The 26,270-nt window shown below is 40.2% G+C and overlaps 1 protein-coding gene across 1 annotated transcript in view; it reads left to right on the plus strand.

The window, feature by feature from the left end:
* LOC142923944 (bifunctional 3'-5' exonuclease/ATP-dependent helicase WRN-like) overlaps positions 1–26,270 on the plus strand; it is a 264,891-nt gene that overhangs the window by 46,941 nt on the left and 191,680 nt on the right. The window contains exons 9-10 of the mRNA XM_076064964.1: positions 2,544–2,658; positions 7,819–8,040. Coding sequence (XP_075921079.1) covers positions 2,544–2,658; positions 7,819–8,040 — 337 coding nt within the window. The remainder of the gene's footprint in view (positions 1–2,543; positions 2,659–7,818; positions 8,041–26,270) is intronic.

A 26,270-nucleotide genomic window follows, 5' to 3' on the forward strand; every position in this document is an offset into this window, starting at 1 on the left:
CTGTGTGTCTCTGTGTGTCTCTGTGTCTCTGTGTCTCTGTGTGTCTGTGTGTCTCTGTGTGTCTGTGTCTCTGTGTGTCTCTCTCTCACTGTGTCTGTGTGTCTCTGTGTCTCACTGTGTCTCTGTGTCTATCTGTGTCTCTCTGTGTGTCTCTGTGTCTCTGTCTCTGTCTCAGGCCGTCCACGTCTGAGTCTCTCTGCTGTCTTCACGGTGTCTCTGTGTCTCTGTCTCTGTGTCTCTGTGTGTCTCACTGTGTCTCTGTGTGTCTCTGTGTCTCACTGTGTGTCTCTGTGTGTCTCACTGTGTCTCTGTGTGTGTCTCACTGTGTGTCTCTGTGTGTCTGTGTGTCTCTGTCTCTGTGTCTCTGTGTCTCTGTGTGTCTCTGTGTGTCTGTGTGTCTCTGTCTCTGTGTGTCTCTGTGTGTCTCTGTGTGTCTTTGTGTCTCACTGTGTGTCTCTGTGTCTCTGTGTGTCTCTGTGTCTCTGTCTCTGTGTCTCTGTGTCTCTGTGTGTCTCTGTGTGTCTGTGTGTCTCTGTCTCTGTGTGTCTCTGTGTGTCTCTGTGTGTCTTTGTGTCTCACTGTGTGTCTCTGTGTCTCTGTGTCTCACTGTGTGTCTCTCTATCTCTCTGTCTCTGTGTGTCTCTGTGTGTCTCACTGTGTGTGTCTCTGTGTCTCTGTCTCTCTGTCTCTGTGTCTCTGTGTGTCTCACTGTGTCTCTGTGTGTCTCTGTGTCTCACTGTGTGTCTCTGTCTGTGTCTCACTGTGTGTCTGTCTCAGGCCGTCCACGTCCGAGTCTCTCTGCTGTCTCCATGGTGTCTCTGTGTCTCTGTGTCTCTGTGTCTCACTCTGTGTGTCTCTGTGTCTCTGTGTCTCACTGTGTCTCTCTGTGTCTCACTGTGTCTCTGTGTCTCTGTCTCACCCTGTGTGTCTCTGTGTCTCTGTCTCTGTGTCTCTCTGTCTCTGTGTGTCTGTCTCAGGCCGTCCACGTCCGAGTCTCTCTGCTGTCTCCACGGTGTCTCTCTGTGTCTCACTGTGTCTCTGTGTGTCTCTGTGTGTGTCTCACTGTGTGTCTCTGTGTGTCTGTGTCTCTCTGTGTGTCTCACTGTGTGTCTCTGTCTCACCCTGTGTGTCTCTGTCTGTGTCTCTGTGTGTGTCTCACTGTGTGTCTCTGTGTCTCTGTGTCTCTGTCTCACCCTGTGTGTCTCTGTGTCTCTGTCTCTGTGTCTCTGTGTCTCTGTGTCTCTGTCTTTGTCTCAGGCCGTCCACGTCCGAGTCTCTCTGCTGTCTCCACGGTGTCTCTCTGTGTCTCTGTGTCTCTGTGTCTCTGTGTGTGTCTCTGTGTGTGTCTCTGTGTGTCTCACCCTGTGTGTCTCTGTCTCTGTGTCTCACTGTGTGTCTGTGTCTCACCCTGTGTGTCTCTGTCTGTGTCTCACTGTGTGTCTGTCTCAGGCCGTCCACGTCCGAGTCTCTCTGCTGTCTCCACGGTGTCTCTCTGTGTCTCTGTGTCTCTCTGTGTCTCTGTGTGTCTGTGTGTCTCTGTGTGTCTCTGTGTGTCTCTGTGTCTCTCTGTGTGTCTCACTGTGTGTCTCTGTCTCACCCTGTGTGTCTCTGTCTGTGTCTCACTGTGTCTCTGTCTCAGGCCGTCCACGTCCGAGTCTCTCTGCTGTCTCCACGGTGTCTCTCTGTGTCTCTGTGTCTCACTGTGTCTCTGTGTCTCTGTGTGTGTCTCTGTGTGTGTCTCACTGTGTGTCTCTGTGTGTCTGTGTCTCTCTGTGTGTCTCACTGTGTGTCTCTGTCTCACCCTGTGTGTCTCTGTGTGTCTCTGTGTGTCTCTGTGTCTCTGTCTCTCTGTCTCTGTGTCTCTGTGTGTCTCTCTGTGTGTCACTGTGTGTCTCTGTGTGTCTCTGTGTCTCTGTCTCTCTGTCTCTGTGTCTCTGTGTGTCTCTCTGTGTGTCACTGTGTGTCTCTGTGTCTCACTGTGTCTCTGTGTCTATCTGTGTCTCACTGTGTCTCTGTGTCACTGTGTGTCTGTCTCAGGCCGTCCACGTCCGAGTCTCTCTGCTGTCTCCACGGTGTCTCTCTGTGTCTCTGTGTCTCACTGTGTCTCTGTGTCTCTGTGTGTGTCTCTGTGTGTCTCACCCTGTGTGTCTCTGTCTCTGTGTCTCACTGTGTGTCTGTCTCAGGCCGTCCACGTCCGAGTCTCTCTGCTGTCTCCACGGTGTCTCTCTGTGTCTCTGTGTCTCTCTGTCTCTCTGTCTCTGTGTGTCTGTGTGTCTCTGTGTGTCTCTGTGTGTCTCTGTGTCTCTGTCTCACTGTGTGTCTCTGTCTCACCCTGTGTGTCTCTGTCTGTGTCTCACTGTGTGTCTGTCTCAGGCCGTCCACGTCCGAGTCTCTCTGCTGCCTTCACGGTGTCTCTCTGTGTCTCTGTGTCTCACTGTGTCTCTGTGTGTCTCTGTGTGTCTGTGTCTCTCTGTGTGTCTCACTGTGTGTCTCTGTCTCACCCTGTGTGTCTCTGTCTGTGTCTCACTGTGTCTCTGTCTCAGGCCGTCCACGTCCGAGTCTCTCTGCTGTCTCCACGGTGTCTCTCGATGCCGAGCTGCGTCCATCTCGACTCTGCTGAACACCACTCGGACATTCACTCACGATAATGGTCTAGAGGTCCTCACCACTCAGCCACTCACTCACTCACCACTCACTCACCACTCACCACTCACTCACCACTCACTCACCACTCACCACTCACTCAGTCACTCAGTCACTCAGTCACTCACCACTCACTCACTCAGTCACTCAGTCACTCACTCACCACTCACTCACCACTCACTCCTCACTCCTCACCACTCACTCACTCACCACTCACTCACCACCCACCTCTCACTCACTCACTCACCAACTCACTCACCACCCACTCACCACTCACTCCTCACCACTCACCACTCACTCACTCACCCACTCACCCACTCACTCACCCACTCACTCACCCACTCACCCACTCACCCACTCACTCACTCACTCACCCACTCACTCACCCACTCACTCACCACCCACTCACCACTCACTCCTCACCACTCACCACTCACTCACCACTCACTCACTCACCACTCACTCAGTCACTCACTCACTCACTCACCCACTCACTCACTCACCCACTCACTCACTCACCAACCCACTCACCCACTCACTCACCCACTCAGTCACTCACTCACCCACTCAGTCACTCAGTCACTCACTCACCCACTCACTCACTCACCCACTCACTCACTCCTCACCACTCACTCACCACTCACTCACTCACCTACTCACTCAGTCACTCACTCAGCCACTCACTCACTCACTCACCACTCACTCACTCACCACTCACTCACCACTCACCACTCACCCACTCACTCACTCACCCACTTACCCACCCACTCACTCACCCACTCACCCACTCACCACTCACTCACCACTCACCACTCACTCCTCACCACTCCTCACCACTCACCACTCACCACTCACTCACTCACTCAGTCACTCAGTCACTCACCACTCACTCAGTCACTCAGTCACTCACTCACTCACCAACTCACTCACTCACTCACCACTCACTCACTCACTCACCACTCACTCACTCACTCAGCCACCCACTCAGCCACTCACTCACCACTCACCACTCACTCCTCACCACTCCTCACCACTCCTCACCACTCACTCCTCACCACTCACCACTCACTCACCCAGTCACTCACTCACTCAGTCACCACTCACCACTCACTCCTCACCACTCCTCACCACTCCTCACCACTCACTCCTCACTCACCACTCACTCACTACTCACTCCTCACCACTCACTCACCACTCACCACTCACCACCCACCACTCACTCACCACTCACTCACTCTTCACCACTCACTCCTCACTCACCACTCACTCACTCACTCACCCACTCACTCACTCCTCACCACTCACTCACCACTCACTCACTCACCTACTCACTCAGTCACTCACTCAGCCACTCACTCACTCACTCACCACTCACTCACCACTCACTCACCACTCACTCACCACCCACCTCTCACTCACTCACTCACCAACTCACTCACCACCCACTCACCACTCACTCCTCACCACTCACCACTCACTCACCACTCACTCACTCACCACTCACTCAGTCACTCACTCACTCACTCACCCACTCACTCACTCACCCACTCACTCACTCACTCACCCACCCACTCACTCACTCACTCACCCACTCACTCACCCACTCACTCACTCACCCACTCACTCACTCACTCACCCACTCACCCACTCACTCACTCACCCACTCACCCACTCACTCACCAACTCACTCACTCACTCAGTCACTCACTCACTTAGTCACTCACTCACTCACTCACCACTCACTCACCACCACTCACCACTCACTCCTCACTCAGTCACTCACTCACCCACTCACTCACTCACTCATCCACTCATCCACTCACTCACTCACTCACCACTCACTCACTCACTCACCACTCACCCACTCACTCACTCACCCACTCACTCACCCACTCACTCACTCACCCACTTACCCACTCACTCACTCACCCACTCACTCACTCACTCACCCACTCACTCACCCACTCACTCACTCACCCACCCACCCACTCACCCACCCACCCACTCACTCACCTACCCACCCACTCACTCACCCACCCACCCACCCACTCACTCACCCACCCACCCACCCACTCACTCACTCACCCACCCACTCACTCATCCACCCACCCACTCACTCACTCACTCACCCACCCACTCACTCACTCACTCACCCACCCACTCACTCACCCACTCACCCACTCACCCACCCACCCACCCACTCACTCACTCACCCACCCACCCACCCACTCACTCACCCACCCACTCACTCACTCACTCACCCACCCACCCACTCACTCACCCACCCACTCACTCACCCATCCACCCACTCACTCACCCATCCACCCACTCACCCACCCACTCACTCACCCACTCACTCACTCACCCACCCACCCACCCACTCACTCACTCACCCACCCACCCACCCACTCACTCACTCACTCACCCACCCACCCACTCACTCACTCACTCACCCACCCACTCACCCACTCACTCACCCACTCACCCACTCACTCACCCACTCACTCACTCACCCACTCACTCACCCACTCACTCACTCACCCACTCACTCACCCACCCACTCACTCACTCACCCACCCACTCACTCACCCACTCACCCACTCACCCACCCACCCACCCACTCACTCACTCACCCACCCACCCACCCACTCACTCACTCACTCACCCACCCACCCACCCACTCACTCACTCACCCACCCACCCACCCACCCACTCACTCACCCACTCACCCACCCATCCACCCACTCACTCACCCATCCACCCACTCACCCACCCACTCACCCACCCACCCACCCACCCACCCACTCACTCACTCACCCACCCACCCACCCACTCACTCACTCACCCACCCACTCACCCACTCACCCACCCACCCACTCACTCACTCACCCACCCACCCACTCACTCACTCACCCACCCACTCACTCACCCACTCACCCACTCACCCACCCACCCACCCACTCACTCACTCACCCACCCACCCACTCACTCACTCACCCACCCACCCACCCACTCACTCACTCACCCACCCACCCACCCACTCACTCACCCACTCACCCACCCATCCACCCACTCACTCACTCACCCACCCACTCACTCACCCACCCACCCACTCACTCACCCACTCACCCCCCACTCACTCACTCACTCACCCACCCACTCACTCACCCACCCACCCACCCACTCACTCACCCACTCACTCACCCACTCACTCACTCACCCACTCACTCACCCACCCACCCACTCACTCACCCACCCACCCACCCACTCACTCACTCACCCACCCACTCACTCACCCATCCACCCACTCACCCACCCACTCACTCACCCACTCACTCACTCACTCACCCACTCACTCACCCACCCACTCACTCACCCACCCACCCACTCACTCACTCACCCACCCACTCACTCACTCACCCACCCACCCACTCACCCACCCACCCACTCACTCACTCACCCACCCACTCACTCACCCATCCACCCACTCACCCACCCACTCACTCACCCACTCACTCACTCACCCACTCACTCACCCACCCACTCACTCACCCACCCACCCACCCACTCACTCACTCACCCACCCACTCACCCACTCACCCACCCACTCACCCACCACTCACTCACCCACTCACTCACTCACCCACTCACTCACCCACCCACCCACTCACTCACCCACTCACTCACCCACTCACCCACTCACCCACCCACTCACTCACTCACCCACCCACCCACTCACTCACCCACTCACTCACTCACTCACCCACCCACTCACTCACTCACCCACCCACTCACTCACTCACCCACCCACTCACTCACTCACTCACCCACCCACCCACTCACTCACTCACTCACCCACTCACTCACTCACCCACCCACCCACTCACTCACTCACTCACCCACCCACCCACTCACTCACCCACCCACTCACCCACTCACTCACCCACTCACCCACTCACTCACCCACCCACCCACTCACTCACCCACTCACTCACTCACTCACCCACCCACTCACTCACTCACCCACTCACTCACTCACCCACCCACCCACTCACCACTCACCTACCCACTCACTCACTCACTCACCCACTCACTCACCCACTCACTCACCCACTCACTCACCCACCCACTCACTCACCCACTCACCCACTCACTCACTAACCCACCCACCCACTCACTCACCCACTCACTCACCCACTCACCCACTCACTCACCCACTCACCCACTCACTCACTAACCCACCCACCCACTCACTCACCCACTCACTCACCCACTCACCCACTCACTCACCCACTCACTCACCCACTCACTCACCCACTCACCCACTCACTCACTCACTCACCCACTCACTCACCCACTCACTCGCCCACTCACTCACCCACTCACTCACCCACTCACCCACCCACTCACTCACCCACTCACCCACTCACTCACTCACTCACCCACCCACTCACTCACCCACTCACTCACTCACCCACTCACCCACTCACCCACTCACTCACTCACCACTCACCCACTCACCCACCCACTCACTCACCCACTCACCCACTCACTCACTCACTCACCCACTCACTCACTCACCCACTCACTCACCCACTCACCCACTCACTCACTCACCCACTCACTCACTCACCCACTCACCCACTCACTCACCCACCCACTCACTCACCCAGTCACACACTCACCCACCCACTCACTCACTTACTCACTCACCCACTCACTCACTTACTCACCCACTCACTCACTCACTCACCCACTCACCCACTCACTCACTCACCCACTCACTCACCCACTCACTCACCCACCCATTCACCCACTCACCCACTCACTCACCCACTCACTCACCCACTCACTCACCCACTCACTCACTCACCCACTCACTCACCCACTCACTCACCCACTCACTCACCCACTCACCCACTCAGTCACCCACTCACCCACCCACTCACTCACTCACCCACTCACTCACCCACTCACCCACTCAGTCACCCACTCACCCACCCACTCACTCACTCACCCACTCACTCACCCACTCACTCACTCACTCACCCACTCACCCACTCAGTCACCCACTCACTCACCCACTCACCCACTCACCCACCCACTCACCCACTCACCCACCCACTCACTCACCCACTCACCCACTCACTCACTCACCCACCTGGTGTGCCACAGAGTGACGTCTTCGGATTGGCCGGTGACGAGAGCCAGCCAATCGCGGAGCTGCTCCCGGATCAGCAGGACGACCAATCCGAGGCCACCGGGGGCCCGGGGGAGGAGCCCAGCTCAACGAATGAGGGCGCAGGACCCGAGGACGTGGGGGAGGGGCCCGAGGGGGATCACGTGATGGACGACGGCCAATCGGAGCCCTCGGCGGAATCCGAAGTTAAAGTGAAGGTGGTTCAGAGAGACTCATAGAGACTCATAGAGATACATAGAGACTCATAGAGATATATAGAGATACATAGAGATACATAGAGACACATAGAGATATATAGAGATACATAGAGATACATAGAGACTCATAGAGATACATAGAGACTCATAGAGATACATAGAGACTCATAGAGACACATAGAGATACATAGAGACTCATTGAGATACATAGAGACACATAGAGATACATAGAGACTCATAGAGACACATAGAGATACATAGAGATACATAGAGACACATAGAGACTCATTGAGATACATAGAGATACATAGAGAAACATAGAGACTCATAGAGATACATAGAGATACATAGAGATACATAGAGACTCATAGAGATACATAGAGATACATAGAGATACATAGAGATACATAGAGACACATAGAGATACATAGAGACTCATAGAGATACATAGAGATACATAGAGATACATAGAGACACATAGAGACTCATAGAGATACATAGAGATACATAGAGACTCATAGAGAAACATAGAGACTCATAGAGACTCATAGAGATACATAGAGATACATAGAGATACATAGAGACACATAGAGATACATAGAGACTCATAGAGACTCATAGAGACACATAGAGATACATAGAGACTCATAGAGATACATAGAGATACATAGAGATACATAGAGACTCATAGAGACTCATAGAGACACATAGAGATACATAGAGACTCATAGAGATACATAGAGATACATAGAGATACATAGAGATACATAGAGATACATAGAGACTCATAGAGATGCATAGAGATACATAGAGATACATAGAGATACATAGAGATACATAGAGATACATAGAGACTCATAGAGATGCATAGAGATACATAGAGACACATAGAGATACATAGAGACTCATAGAGACTCATAGAGACAGATAGAGATACATAGAGACTCATAGAGATACATAGAGATACATAGAGATACATAGAGACACATAGAGATACATAGAGATACATAGAGACACATAGAGATACATAGAGATACATAGATACACATAGAGATACATAGAGACTCATAGAGACTCATAGAGACACATAGAGATACATAGAGACTCATAGAGATACATAGAGATATATAGAGACACATAGAGATACACAGAGATACGTAGAGACTCATAGAGATATATAGACACTCATAGAGATACATAGAGACTCATAGAGATATATAGAGACTCATAGAGATATATAGAGATACATAGAGACTCATATAGATATATAGAGATACATAGAGATACATAGAGATTCATAGAGATACATAGAGACTCATAGAGATACATAGAGACTCATAGAGATACATAGAGATACATAGAAATATATAGAGACTCATAGAGATACATAGAGACGCATAGAGATACATAGAGACGCATAGAGATACATAGAGACTCATAGAGATATATAGAGATACATAGAGATACATAGAGACAAACGGAGACTCATAGAGACTCATAGAGATACATAGAGACTCATAGAGATACATAGAGATACATAGAGACTCATAGAGATACATAGAGATATATAGAGACTCATAGAGATACATAGAGATATATAGAGACTCACAGAGATGCATAGAGATACATAGATATATATAGATACATAGAGATACATAGAGACGCATAGAGATATATAGAGATACATAGAGACTCATAGAGACTCTTAGAGACACATAGAGATACATAGAGATACATAGAGACTTATAGAGATACATAGAGATACATAGAGGCTCATAGAGATACATAGAGACTCATAGAGATACATAGAGATACATAGAGACACATAGAGATACGTAGAGATATATAGAGATACACAGAGACACATAGAGACACATAGAGATACACAGAGATACATAGAGATACATAGAGATACACAGAGACACATAGAGACCCATAGAAATATATAGAGATACATAGAGACTCATAGAGATACATAGAGATACATAGAGACACATAGAGATACACAGAGACACATAGAGATACATAGAGACTCATAGAGATACATAGAGATATATAGAGACACATAGAGATACATAGAGACTCATAGAGATATATAGAGATACATAGAGATATATAGAGATACATAGAGATACATAGAGACACATAGAGATATATAGAGATACATAGAGATACATAGAGACTCATAGAGATACATAGAGACTCATAGAGATACATAGAGATATATAGAGATACATAGAGACACATAGAGATACATAGAGATACATAGAGATACATAGAGATACATAGAGACTCATAGAGATACATAGAGACCCATAGAGACTCAGAGATACATAGAGATATATAGAGACTCATAGAGATACATAGAGACTCATAGAGATATATAGAGACTCATAGAGATACATAGAGACACATAGAGATACATAGAGATACATAGAGACACATAGAGATACATAGAGATACATAGAGACTCATAGAGATACATAGAGACTCATAGAGACTCATAGAGATACATAGATATATAGAGACTCATAGAGATACATAGAGATACAGAGAGATATATAGAGATACATAGAGACTCATAGAGATACATAGAGATATATATAGAGACTCATAGAGATACATAGAGACTCATAGAGATACATAGAGACTCATAGAGATACATAGAGACTCATAGAGACATAGAGACTCATAGAGATACATAGAGATACATAGAGACTCATAGAGATATATAGAGATACATAGAGATACATAGAGACACATAGAGATATATAGAGATACATAGAGATACATAGAGACTCATAGAGATACATAGAGACTCATAGAGATACATAGAGACTCATAGAGACACATAGAGATACATAGAGACTCATTGAGATACATAGAGACACATAGAGATACATAGAGACTCATAGAGACACATAGAGATACATAGAGATACATAGAGACACATAGAGACTCATAGAGATACATAGAGATACATAGAGACTCATAGAGATACATAGAGATACATAGAGATACATAGAGACACATAGAGATACATAGAGACTCATAGAGATACATAGAGATACATAGAGATACATAGAGACACATAGAGACTCATAGAGATACATAGAGATACATAGAGACTCATAGAGAAACATAGAGACTCATAGAGACTCATAGAGATACATAGAGATACATAGAGACACATAGAGATACATAGAGACTCATAGAGACTCATAGAGACACATAGAGATACATAGAGACTCATAGAGATACATAGAGATACATAGAGATACATAGAGACTCATAGAGACTCATAGAGACACATAGAGATACATAGAGACTCATAGAGATATATAGAGATACATAGAGATACATAGAGACACATAGAGATACATAGAGATACATAGAGACTCATAGAGATGCATAGAGATACATAGAGACACATAGATATACATAGAGACTCATAGAGACAGATAGAGATACATAGAGACTCATAGAGATACATAGAGATACATAGAGATACATAGAGACACATAGAGATACATAGAGATACATAGAGACACATAGAGATACATAGAGATACATAGAGACACATAGAGATACATAGAGACTCATAGAGACTCATAGAGACACATAGAGATACATAGAGACTCATAGAGATACATAGAGACATATAGAGATACACAGAGATACGTAGAGACTCATAGAGATATATAGACACTCATAGAGATACATAGAGACTCATAGAGATATATAGAGACTCATAGAGATATATAGAGATACATAGAGATACATAGAGATTCATAGAGATACATAGAGACTCATAGAGATACATAGAGACTCATAGAGATACATAGAGATACATAGAAATATATAGAGACTCATAGAGATACATAGAGACGCATAGAGATACATAGAGACGCATAGAGATACATAGAGACTCATAGAGATATATAGAGATACATAGAGATACATAGAGACAAACGGAGACTCATAGAGACTCATAGAGATACATAGAGACTCATAGAGATACATAGAGATACATAGAGACTCATAGAGATACATAGAGATATATAGAGACTCATAGAGATACATAGAGATATATAGAGACTCACAGAGATGCATAGAGATACATAGATATATATATAGATACATAGAGATACATAGAGACGCATAGAGATATATAGAGATACATAGAGACTCATAGAGACTCTTAGAGACACATAGAGATACATAGAGATACATAGAGACTTATAGAGATACATAGAGATACATAGAGGCTCATAGAGATACATAGAGACTCATAGAGATACATAGAGATACATAGAGACACATAGAGATACGTAGAGATATATAGAGATACACAGAGACACATAGAGACACATAGAGATACACAGAGATACATAGAGATACATAGAGATACACAGAGACACATAGAGACCCATAGAAATATATAGAGATACATAGAGACTCATAGAGATACATAGAGATACATAGAGACACATAGAGATACACAGAGACACATAGAGATACATAGAGACTCATAGAGATACATAGAGATATATAGAGACACATAGAGATACATAGAGACTCATAGAGATATATAGAGATACATAGAGATATATAGAGATACATAGAGATACATAGAGACACATAGAGATATATAGAGATACATAGAGATACATAGAGACTCATAGAGATACATAGAGACTCATAGAGATACATAGAGATATATAGAGATACATAGAGACACATAGAGATACATAGAGATACATAGAGATACATAGAGACTCATAGAGATACATAGAGACCCATAGAGACTCAGAGATACATAGAGATATATAGAGACTCATAGAGATACATAGAGACTCATAGAGATATATAGAGACACATAGAGATACATAGAGACACATAGAGATACATAGAGATACATAGAGACACATAGAGATACATAGAGATACATAGAGACTCATAGAGATACATAGAGACTCATAGAGACTCATAGAGATACATAGAGATATATAGAGACTCATAGAGATACATAGAGATACAGAGAGATATATAGAGATACATAGAGACTCATAGAGATACATAGAGATATATATAGAGACTCATAGAGATACATAGAGACTCATAGAGATACATAGAGACTCATAGAGATACATAGAGATACATAGAGACTCATAGAGACATAGAGACTCATAGAGATACATAGAGATACATAGAGACTCATAGAGATATATAGAGATACATAGAGATACATAGAGACACATAGAGATATATAGAGATACATAGAGATACATAGAGACTCATAGAGATACATAGAGACTCATAGAGATACATAGAGACTCATAGAGACACATAGAGATACATAGAGACTCATTGAGATACATAGAGACACATAGAGATACATAGAGACTCATAGAGACACATAGAGATACATAGAGATACATAGAGACACATAGAGACTCATAGAGATACATAGAGATACATAGAGACTCATAGAGATACATAGAGATACATAGAGATACATAGAGACTCATAGAGACACATAGAGATACATAGAGACTCATAGAGATACATAGAGATACATAGAGACACATAGAGATACATAGAGATACATAGAGATACATAGAGACTCATAGAGACACATAGAGATACATAGAGACTCATAGAGATACATAGAGATACATAGAGACACATAGAGATACATAGAGATACATAGAGACTCATAGAGATACATAGAGATACATAGAGATACATAGAGACACATAGAGATACATAGAGACTCATAGAGACTCATAGAGACACATAGAGATACATAGAGACTCATAGAGATACATAGAGATACATAGAGATACATAGAGACTCATAGAGACTCATAGAGACACATAGAGATACATAGAGACTCATAGAGATACATAGAGATACATAGAGATACATAGAGACACATAGAGATACATAGAGATACATAGAGACTCATAGAGATACATAGAGATACATAGAGATACATAGAGACTCATAGAGACTCATAGAGACACATAGAGATACATAGAGACTCATAGAGATACATAGAGATACATAGAGATACATAGAGACACATAGAGATACATAGAGATACATAGAGACACATAGAGATACATAGAGATACATAGAGACTCATAGAGACTCATAGAGACACATAGAGATACATAGAGACTCATAGAGATACATAGAGATATATAGAGACACATAGAGATACACAGAGATACGTAGAGACTCATAGAGATATATAGACACTCATAGAGATACATAGAGACTCATAGAGATATATAGAGACTCAGAGATATATAGAGACTCATAGAGATATATAGAGATACATAGAGACTCATATAGATATATAGAGATACATAGAGATACATAGAGATTCATAGAGATACATAGAGACTCATAGAGATACATAGAGACTCATAGAGATACATAGAGATACATAGAAATATATAGAGACTCATAGAGATACATAGAGACGCATAGAGATACATAGAGACTCATAGAGATACATAGAGACTCATAGAGATATATAGAGATACATAGAGATACATAGAGACAAACGGAGACTCATAGAGACTCATAGAGATACATAGAGACTCATAGAGATACATAGAGATACATAGAGACTCATAGAGATACATAGAGATATATAGAGACTCATAGAAATACATAGAGATATATAGAGACTCACAGAGATGCATAGAGATACATAGATATATAGATACATAGAGATACATAGAGACGCATAGAGATATATAGAGATACATAGAGACTCATAGAGACTCTTAGAGACACATAGAGATACATAGAGATACATAGAGACTTATAGAGATACATAGAGATACATAGAGGCTCATAGAGATACATAGAGACTCATAGAGATACATAGAGATACATAGAGACACATAGAGATACGTAGAGATATATAGAGATACACAGAGACACATAGAGACACATAGAGATACATATAGATACATAGAGATACACAGAGACACATAGAGACCCATAGAAATATATAGAGATACATAGAGACTCATAGAGATACATAGAGATACATAGAGACACATAGAGATACACAGAGACACATAGAGATACATAGAGACTCATAGAGATACATAGAGATATATAGAGACACATAGAGATACATAGAGACTCATAGAGATATATAGAGATACATAGAGATATATAGAGATACATAGAGATACATAGAGACACATAGAGATATATAGAGATACATAGAGATACATAGAGACTCATAGAGATACATAGAGACTCATAGAGATACATAGAGATATATAGAGATACATAGAGACACATAGAGATACATAGAGATACATAGAGATATATAGAGATACATAGAGATACATATAGATACATAGAGATACATAGAGATACATAGAGACTCATAGAGATACATAGAGACCCATAGAGACTCAGAGATACATAGAGATATATAGAGACTCATAGAGATACATAGAGACTCATAGAGATATATAGAGACTCATAGAGATACATAGAGAAACATAGAGATACATAGAGATACATAGAGACACATAGAGATACATAGAGATACATAGAGACTCATAGAGATACATAGAGACTCATAGAGACTCATAGAGATACATAGAGATATATAGAGACTCATAGAGATACATAGAGATACAGAGAGATATATAGAGATACATAGAGACTCATAGAGATACATAGAGATATATATAGAGACTCATAGAGATACATAGAGACTCATAGAGATACATAGAGATACATAGAGACTCATAGAGACATAGAGACTCATAGAGATACATAGAGACTCATAGAGATACATAGAGATACATAGAGACTCATAGAGATACATAGAGACTCATAGAGATACATAGAGACTCATAGAGATACATAGAGATACATAGAGACTCATAGAGATACATAGAGATATATAGAGATACATAGAGACTCTAAGAGATACATAGATATACATAGAGATACATAGAGATATATAGAGATACATAGAGACTCACAGAGAAACATAGAGACCCATAGAGACACATAGAGATACATAGAGATATATAGAGGCTCATAGAGATACATAGAGACCCATAGAGACACATAGAGATACAAAGAGATATATAGAGGCTCATAGAGATACATAGAGACCCATAGAGATACATAGAGATCCATAGAGACTCATAGAGATACATAGAGACTCATAGAGATACTCAGAGATACATAGAGATACATATAGACTCATAGAGATACATAGAGATATATAGAGACACATAGACATACATAGAGATATATAGAGATACATAGAGACTCATAGATATATATAGAGATACATAGAGATATATAGAGACTCATAGAGATACATAGAGATACATAGAGATACATAGAGAGTCATAGAGATACATAGAGATATATAGAGACTCATAGAGATATATAGAGACTCATAGAGATACATAGAGACTCATAGAGATACATAGAGATACATAGAGACTCATAGAGACTCATAGAGATACATAGAGATACATAGATACTTATAGAGATATATAGAGATACATAGAGATACATAGATATACATAGAGACTCATAGAGATATATAGAGATACATAGAGATACATAGAGACACAGATATATAGAGATACATAGAGACGCATAGAGATATATAGAGATACATAGAGATACATAGAGACTCATAGAGATACATAGACACTCATAGAGATATATAGAGATACATAGAGATACATAGAGACTCATAGAGATACATAGATATATAGAGATACATAGAGATATATAGAGATACATAGACACTCACAGAGATACATAGAGACCCATAGAGACACATAGAGACTCACAGAGATACATAGAGATACATAGAGACACATAGAGATACATAGAGATACATAGAGATACATAGAGACTCATAGAGACTCATAGAGACACATAGAGATACATAGAGACTCATAGAGATACATAGAGATACATAGAGATACATAGAGACTCATAGAGATGCATAGAGATACATAGAGACACATAGAGACTCATAGAGACTCATAGAGACACATAGAGATACATAGAGACTCATAGAGATACATAGAGATACATAGAGATACATAGAGACACATAGAGATACATAGAGATACATAGAGACACATAGAGATACATAGAGATACATAGAGACTCATAGAGACACATAGAGATACATAGAGACTCATAGAGATACATAGAGATATATAGAGACACATAGAGATACACAGAGATACGTAGAAACTCATAGAGATATATAGACACTCATAGAGATACATAGAGACTCATAGAGATATATAGAGACTCATAGAGATATATAGAGATACATAGAGACTCATATAGATATATAGAGATACATAGAGATACATAGAGATTCATAGAGATACATAGAGACTCATAGAGATACATAGAGACTCATAGAGATACATAGAAATATATAGAGACTCATAGAGATACATAGAGACGCATAGAGATACATGGAGACTCATAGAGATACATAGAGACTCATAGAGATATATAGAGATACATAGAGATACATAGAAACAAACAGAGACTCATAGAGACTCATAGAGATGCATAGAGACTCATAGAGATACATAGAGATACATAGAGACTCATAGAGATACATAGAGATATATAGAGACTCATAGAGATACATAGAGATATATAGAGACTCACAGAGATGCATAGAGATACATAGATATATATAGATACATAGAGATACATAGCGACGCATAGAGATATATAGAGATACATAGAGATACATAGAGATATATAGAGACTCATAGAGATACATAGAGATACATAGATATATAGAGACTCATAGAGATACATAGAGACCCATAGAGATACATAGAGATATATAGAGACTCATAGAGATACATAGAGACCCATAGAGATACATAGACTCATAAAGATACATAGAGATACATAGAGACTCACAGAGATACATAGAGACTCATAGAGATACATAGAGATATATAGAGACTCATAGAGATACATAGATATACATAGAGACTCATAGAGATGCATAGAGATACATAGAGATATATAGAGACTCATAGAGATATATAGAGATACATAGAGACTCATAGAGATACATAGAGATACATAGAGATATATAGAGACTCATAGAGATACAAAGATATACATAGAGACTCATAGAGACACATAGAGATACATAGAGACTCATAGAGATATATAGAGATACATAGAGATACATAGAGATATATAGAGATACATAGAGATACATAGAGACTCATAGAGATACATAGAGATATATAGAGACTCATAGAGACACATAGAGATACATAGAGGCTCATAGAGATACATAGAGACTCATAGAGATACATAGAGATACATAGAGACACATAGAGATACGTAGAGATATATAGAGATACACAGAGACACACAGAGACACATAGAGATACATAGAGACTCATAGAGATACATAGAGATATATAGAGACACATAGAGATACATAGAGACTCATAGAGATATATAGAGATACATAGAGATATATAGAGATACATAGAGATACATAGAGACACATAGAGATATATAGAGATACATAGAGATACATAGAGACTCATAGAGATACATAGAGACTCATAGAGATACATAGAGATATATAGAGATACATAGAGACACATAGAGATACATAGAGATACATAGAGATATATAGAGATACATAGAGATACATATAGATACATAGAGATACATAGAGATACATAGAGACTCATAGAGATACATAGAGACCCATAGAGACTCAGAGATACATAGAGATATATAGAGACTCATAGAGATACATAGAGACTCATAGAGATATATAGAGACTCATAGAGATACATAGAGAAACATAGAGATACATAGAGATACATAGAGACACATAGAGATACATAGAGATACATAGAGACTCATAGAGATACATAGAGACTCATAGAGACTCATAGAGATACATAGAGATATATAGAGACTCATAGAGATACATAGAGATACAGAGAGATATATAGAGATACATAGAGACTCATAGAGATACATAGAGATATATATAGAGACTCATAGAGATACATAGAGACTCATAGAGATACATAGAGATACATAGAGACTCATAGAGACATAGAGACTCATAGAGATACATAGAGACTCATAGAGATACATAGAGATACATAGAGACTCATAGAGATACATAGAGACTCATAGAGATACATAGAGACTCATAGAGATACATAGAGATACATAGAGACTCATAGAGATACATAGAGATATATAGAGATACATAGAGACTCTAAGAGATACATAGATATACATAGAGATACATAGAGATATATAGAGATACATAGAGACTCACAGAGAAACATAGAGACCCATAGAGACACATAGAGATACATAGAGATATATAGAGGCTCATAGAGATACATAGAGACCCATAGAGACACATAGAGATACAAAGAGATATATAGAGGCTCATAGAGATACATAGAGACCCATAGAGATACATAGAGATCCATAGAGACTCATAGAGATACATAGAGACTCATAGAGATACTCAGAGATACATAGAGATACATATAGACTCATAGAGATACATAGAGATATATAGAGACACATAGACATACATAGAGATATATAGAGATACATAGAGACTCATAGATATATATAGAGATACATAGAGATATATAGAGACTCATAGAGATACATAGAGATACATAGAGATACATAGAGAGTCATAGAGATACATAGAGATATATAGAGACTCATAGAGATATATAGAGACTCATAGAGATACATAGAGACTCATAGAGATACATAGAGATACATAGAGACTCATAGAGACTCATAGAGATACATAGAGATACATAGATACTTATAGAGATATATAGAGATACATTGAGATACATAGAGATACATAGATATACATAGAGACTCATAGAGATATATAGAGATACATAGAGATACATAGAGACACAGATATATAGAGATACATAGAGACGCATAGAGATATATAGAGATACATAGAGATACATAGAGACTCATAGAGATACATAGACACTCATAGAGATATATAGAGATACATAGAGATACATAGAGACTCATAGAGATACATAGATATATAGAGATACATAGAGATATATAGAGATACATAGACACTCACAGAGATACATAGAGACCCATAGAGACACATAGAGACTCACAGAGATACATAGAGATACATAGAGACACATAGAGATACATAGAGATACATAGAGATACATAGAGACTCATAGAGACTCATAGAGACACATAGAGATACATAGAGACTCATAGAGATACATAGAGACACATAGAGATACATAGAGATACATAGAGACTCATAGAGATGCATAGAGATACATAGAGACACATAGAGACTCATAGAGACTCATAGAGACACATAGAGATACATAGAGACTCATAGAGATACATAGAGATACATAGAGATACATAGAGACACATAGAGATACATAGAGATACATAGAGACACATAGAGATACATAGAGATACATAGAGACTCATAGAGACACATAGAGATACATAGAGACTCATAGAGATACATAGAGATATATAGAGACACATAGAGATACACAGAGATACGTAGAAACTCATAGAGATATATAGACACTCATAGAGATACATAGAGACTCATAGAGATATATAGAGACTCATAGAGATATATAGAGATACATAGAGACTCATATAGATATATAGAGATACATAGAGATACATAGAGATTCATAGAGATACATAGAGACTCATAGAGATACATAGAGACTCATAGAGATACATAGAAATATATAGAGACTCATAGAGATACATAGAGACGCATAGAGATACATGGAGACTCATAGAGATACATAGAGACTCATAGAGATATATAGAGATACATAGAGATACATAGAAACAAACAGAGACTCATAGAGACTCATAGAGATACATAGAGACTCATAGAGATACATAGAGATACATAGAGACTCATAGAGATACATAGAGATATATAGAGACTCATAGAGATACATAGAGATATATAGAGACTCACAGAGATGCATAGAGATACATAGATATATATAGATACATAGAGATACATAGCGACGCATAGAGATATATAGAGATACATAGAGATACATAGAGATATATAGAGACTCATAGAGATACATAGAGATACATAGATATATAGAGACTCATAGAGATACATAGAGACCCATAGAGATACATAGAGATATATAGAGACTCATAGAGATACATAGAGACCCATAGAGATACATAGACTCATAAAGATACATAGAGATACATAGAGACTCACAGAGATACATAGAGACTCATAGAGATACATAGAGATATATAGAGACTCATAGAGATACATAGATATACATAGAGACTCATAGAGATGCATAGAGATACATAGAGATATATAGAGACTAATAGAGATATATAGAGATACATAGAGACTCATAGAGATACATAGAGATACATAGAGATATATAGAGACTCATAGAGATACAAAGATATACATAGAGACTCATAGAGACACATAGAGATACATAGAGACTCATAGAGATATATAGAGATACATAGAGATACATAGAGATATATAGAGATACATAGAGATACATAGAGACTCATAGAGATACATAGAGATATATAGAGACTCATAGAGACACATAGAGATACATAGAGATATATAGACACTCATAAAGATACATAGAGACTCATAGAGATACATAGAGACACATAGAGATACATAGAGACTCATAGAGACACATAGAGATACATAGAGACACACAGAGATACATAGAGATACATAGAGACACATAGAGATACATAGAGACACACAGAGATACATAGAGATACATAGAGATATATAGAGATACATAGAGACACATAGAGATACATATAGATACATAGAGATATATAGAGATACATAGAGACACATAGAGATACATAGAGACTCATAGAGATAAATAGAGATATATAGAGACTCATAGATATACATAGAGACTCATAGAGATACATAGAGATACATAGAGATATATAGAGACTCATAGAGATATATAGAGATACATAGAGACTCATAATGATACATAGAGATACATAGAGATATATAGAGACTCATAGAGATACATAGAGATACATAGAGACTCATAGAGATACATAGAGACTCACAGAGATACATAGAGACTCATAGAGATACATAGAGATATATAGAGACTCATAGAGATACATAGATATACATAGAGACTCATAGAGATACATATAGATACATAGAGATACATAGAGACACATAGAGATACATAGAGACACACAGAGATACATAGAGATACATAGAGATACATAGAGATACATAGAGACACATAGAGATACATATAGATACATAGAGATATATAGAGATACATAGAGACACATAGAGATACATAGAGACTCATAGAGATACATAGAGATATATAGAGACTCATAGAGATACATAGATATACATAGAGACTCATAGAGATACATAGAGATACATAGAGATATATAGAGACTCATAGAGATATATAGAGATACATAGAGACTCATAATGATACATAGAGATACATAGAGATATATAGAGACTCATAGAGATACATAGAGATACATAGAGACTCATAGAGATACATAGAGATACATAGAGATATATAGAGACTCATAGAGATATATAGAGATACATAGAGACACATAGAGATACATAGCGACTCATAGAGATACATATAGACAAACAGAGACTCATAGAGACTCATAGAGATCCATAGAGATACATAGAGACTCATAGAGATACATAGATATACATAGAGACTCATAGAGATACATAGCGATATATAGAGACTCATAGAGATACATAGAGATATATAGAGACTCACAGAGATGCATAGAGATACATAGAGATATATAGAGATACGTAGAGATACATAGAGACTCTTAGAGACACATAGAGGCTCATAGAGATACATAGAGACTTATAGAGATACATAGAGATACATAGAGACACATAGAGATATGTAGAGATATGTAGAGATACATAGAGATATATAGAGACTCATAGAGATACATAGAGACTCATAGAGATACATAGAGATACATAGAGATACATAGAGATATATAGAGACTCATAGAGATACATAGAGACTCATAGAGATACATAGAGATATATAGAGACACATAGAGATACACAGAGATACGTAGAGACTCATAGAGATATATAGACACTCATAGAGATACATAGAGACTCATAGAGATATATAGAGACTCATAGAGATATATAGAGATACATAGAGACTCATATAGATATATAGAGATACATAGAGATACATAGAGATTCATAGAGATACATAGAGACTCATAGAGATACATAGAGACTCATAGAGATACATAGAGATACATAGAAATATATAGAGACTCATAGAGATACATAGAGACGCATAGAGATACATAGAGACTCATAGAGATACATAGAGACTCATAGAGATATATAGAGATACATAGAGATACATAGAAACAAACAGAGACTCATAGAGACTCATAGAGATACATAGAGACTCATAGAGATACATAGAGATACATAGAGACTCATAGAGATACATAGAGATATATAGAGACTCATAGAGATACATAGAGATATATAGAGACTCACAGAGATGCATAGAGATACATAGATATATAGATACATAGAGATACATAGAGACGCATAGAGATATATAGAGATACATAGAGATACATAGAGATACATAGAGATATATAGAGAATCATAGAGATACATAGAGATACATAGAGATATATAGAGACTCATAGAGATACATAGAGACCCATAGAGATACATAGAGATATATAGAGACTCATAGAGATACATAGAGACCCATAGAGATACATAGACTCATAGAGATACATAGAGACTCACAGAGATACATAGAGACTCATAGAGATACATAGAGATATATAGAGACTCATAGAGATACATAGATATACATAGAGACTCATAGAGATGCATAGAGATACATAGAGATATATAGAGACTCATAGAGATATATAGAGATACATAGAGACTCATAGAGATACATAGAGATACATAGAGATATATAGAGACTCATAGAGATACAAAGATATACATAGAGACTCATAGAGACACATAGAGATACATAGAGACTCATAGAGATATATAGAGATACATAGAGATACATAGAGATATATAGAGATACATAGAGATACATAGAGACTCATAGAGATACATAGAGACTCATAGAGATACATAGAGATATATAGAGACTCATAGAGACACATAGAGATACATAGAGATATATAGACACTCATAAAGATACATAGAGACTCATAGAGATACATAGAGACACATAGAGATACATAGAGACTCATAGAGACACATAGAGATACATAGAGACACACAGAGATACATAGAGATACATAGAGACACATAGAGATACATAGAGACACACAGAGATACATAGAGATACATAGAGATATATAGAGATACATAGAGACACATAGAGATACATATAGATACATAGAGATATATAGAGATACATAGAGACACATAGAGATACATAGAGACTCATAGAGATAAATAGAGATATATAGAGACTCATAGATATACATAGAGACTCATAGAGATACATAGAGATACATAGAGATATATAGAGACTCATAGAGATATATAGAGATACATAGAGACTCATAATGATACATAGAGATACATAGAGATATATAGAGACTCATAGAGATACATAGAGATACATAGAGACTCATAGAGATACATAGAGACTCACAGAGATACATAGAGACTCATAGAGATACATAGAGATATATAGAGACTCATAGAGATACATAGATATACATAGAGACTCATAGAGATACATATAGATACATAGAGATACATAGAGACACATAGAGATACATAGAGACACACAGAGATACATAGAGATACATAGAGATACATAGAGACACATAGAGTTACATATAGATACATAGAGATATATAGAGATACATAGAGACACATAGAGATACATAGAGACTCATAGAGATACATAGAGATATATAGAGACTCATAGAGATACATAGATATACATAGAGACTCATAGAGATACATAGAGATACATAGAGATATATAGAGACTCATAGAGATATATAGAGATACATAGAGACTCATAATGATACATAGAGATACATAGAGATATATAGAGACTCATAGAGATACATAGAGATACATAGAGACTCATAGAGATACATAGAGATACATAGAGATATATAGAGACTCATAGAGATATATAGAGATACATAGAGACACATAGAGATACATAGAGACTCATAGAGATACATATAGACAAACAGAGACTCATAGAGACTCATAGAGATCCATAGAGATACATAGAGACTCATAGAGATACATAGATATACATAGAGACTCATAGAGATACATAGCGATATATAGAGACTCATAGAGATACATAGAGATATATAGAGACTCACAGAGATGCATAGAGATACATAGAGATATATAGAGATACGTAGAGATACATAGAGACTCTTAGAGACACATAGAGGCTCATAGAGATACATAGAGACTTATAGAGATACATAGAGATACATAGAGACACATAGAGATATGTAGAGATATGTAGAGATACATAGAGATATATAGAGACTCATAGAGATACATAGAGACTCATAGAGATACATAGAGATACATAGAGATACATAGAGATATATAGAGACTCATAGAGATACATAGAGACACATAGAGATACATAGAGATACATAGAGATACATAGAGATATATAGAGATACATAGAGACTCATCGAGATACATAGAGATACATAGAGACTCATAGAGATACATAGAGACTCATAGAGATACATAGAGATACATAGAGATACGTAGAGATATGTAGAGATACATAGAGATATATAGAGACTCATAGAGATACATAGAGACTCATAGAGATACATAGATATATAGAGATGCATAGAGATGCATAGAGACCCATAGAGATACATAGAGATACATAGAGATACATAGAGATATATAGAGACTCATAGAGATACATAGAGACCCATAGAGACTCATAGAGATACATAGAGACTCACAGAGATACATAGACTCATAGAGACACATTGAGATACATAGAGATAGATAGAGACCCATAGAGATACATAGA

The sequence above is a fragment of the Petromyzon marinus genome, unplaced genomic scaffold (assembly GCF_048934315.1).
Source record: "Petromyzon marinus isolate PM22_M1 ecotype Great Lakes invasive population unplaced genomic scaffold, UKy_Petmar_22M1.pri1.0 PM_Scaffold_92, whole genome shotgun sequence".
NCBI lineage: Eukaryota > Metazoa > Chordata > Hyperoartia > Petromyzontiformes > Petromyzontidae > Petromyzon > Petromyzon marinus.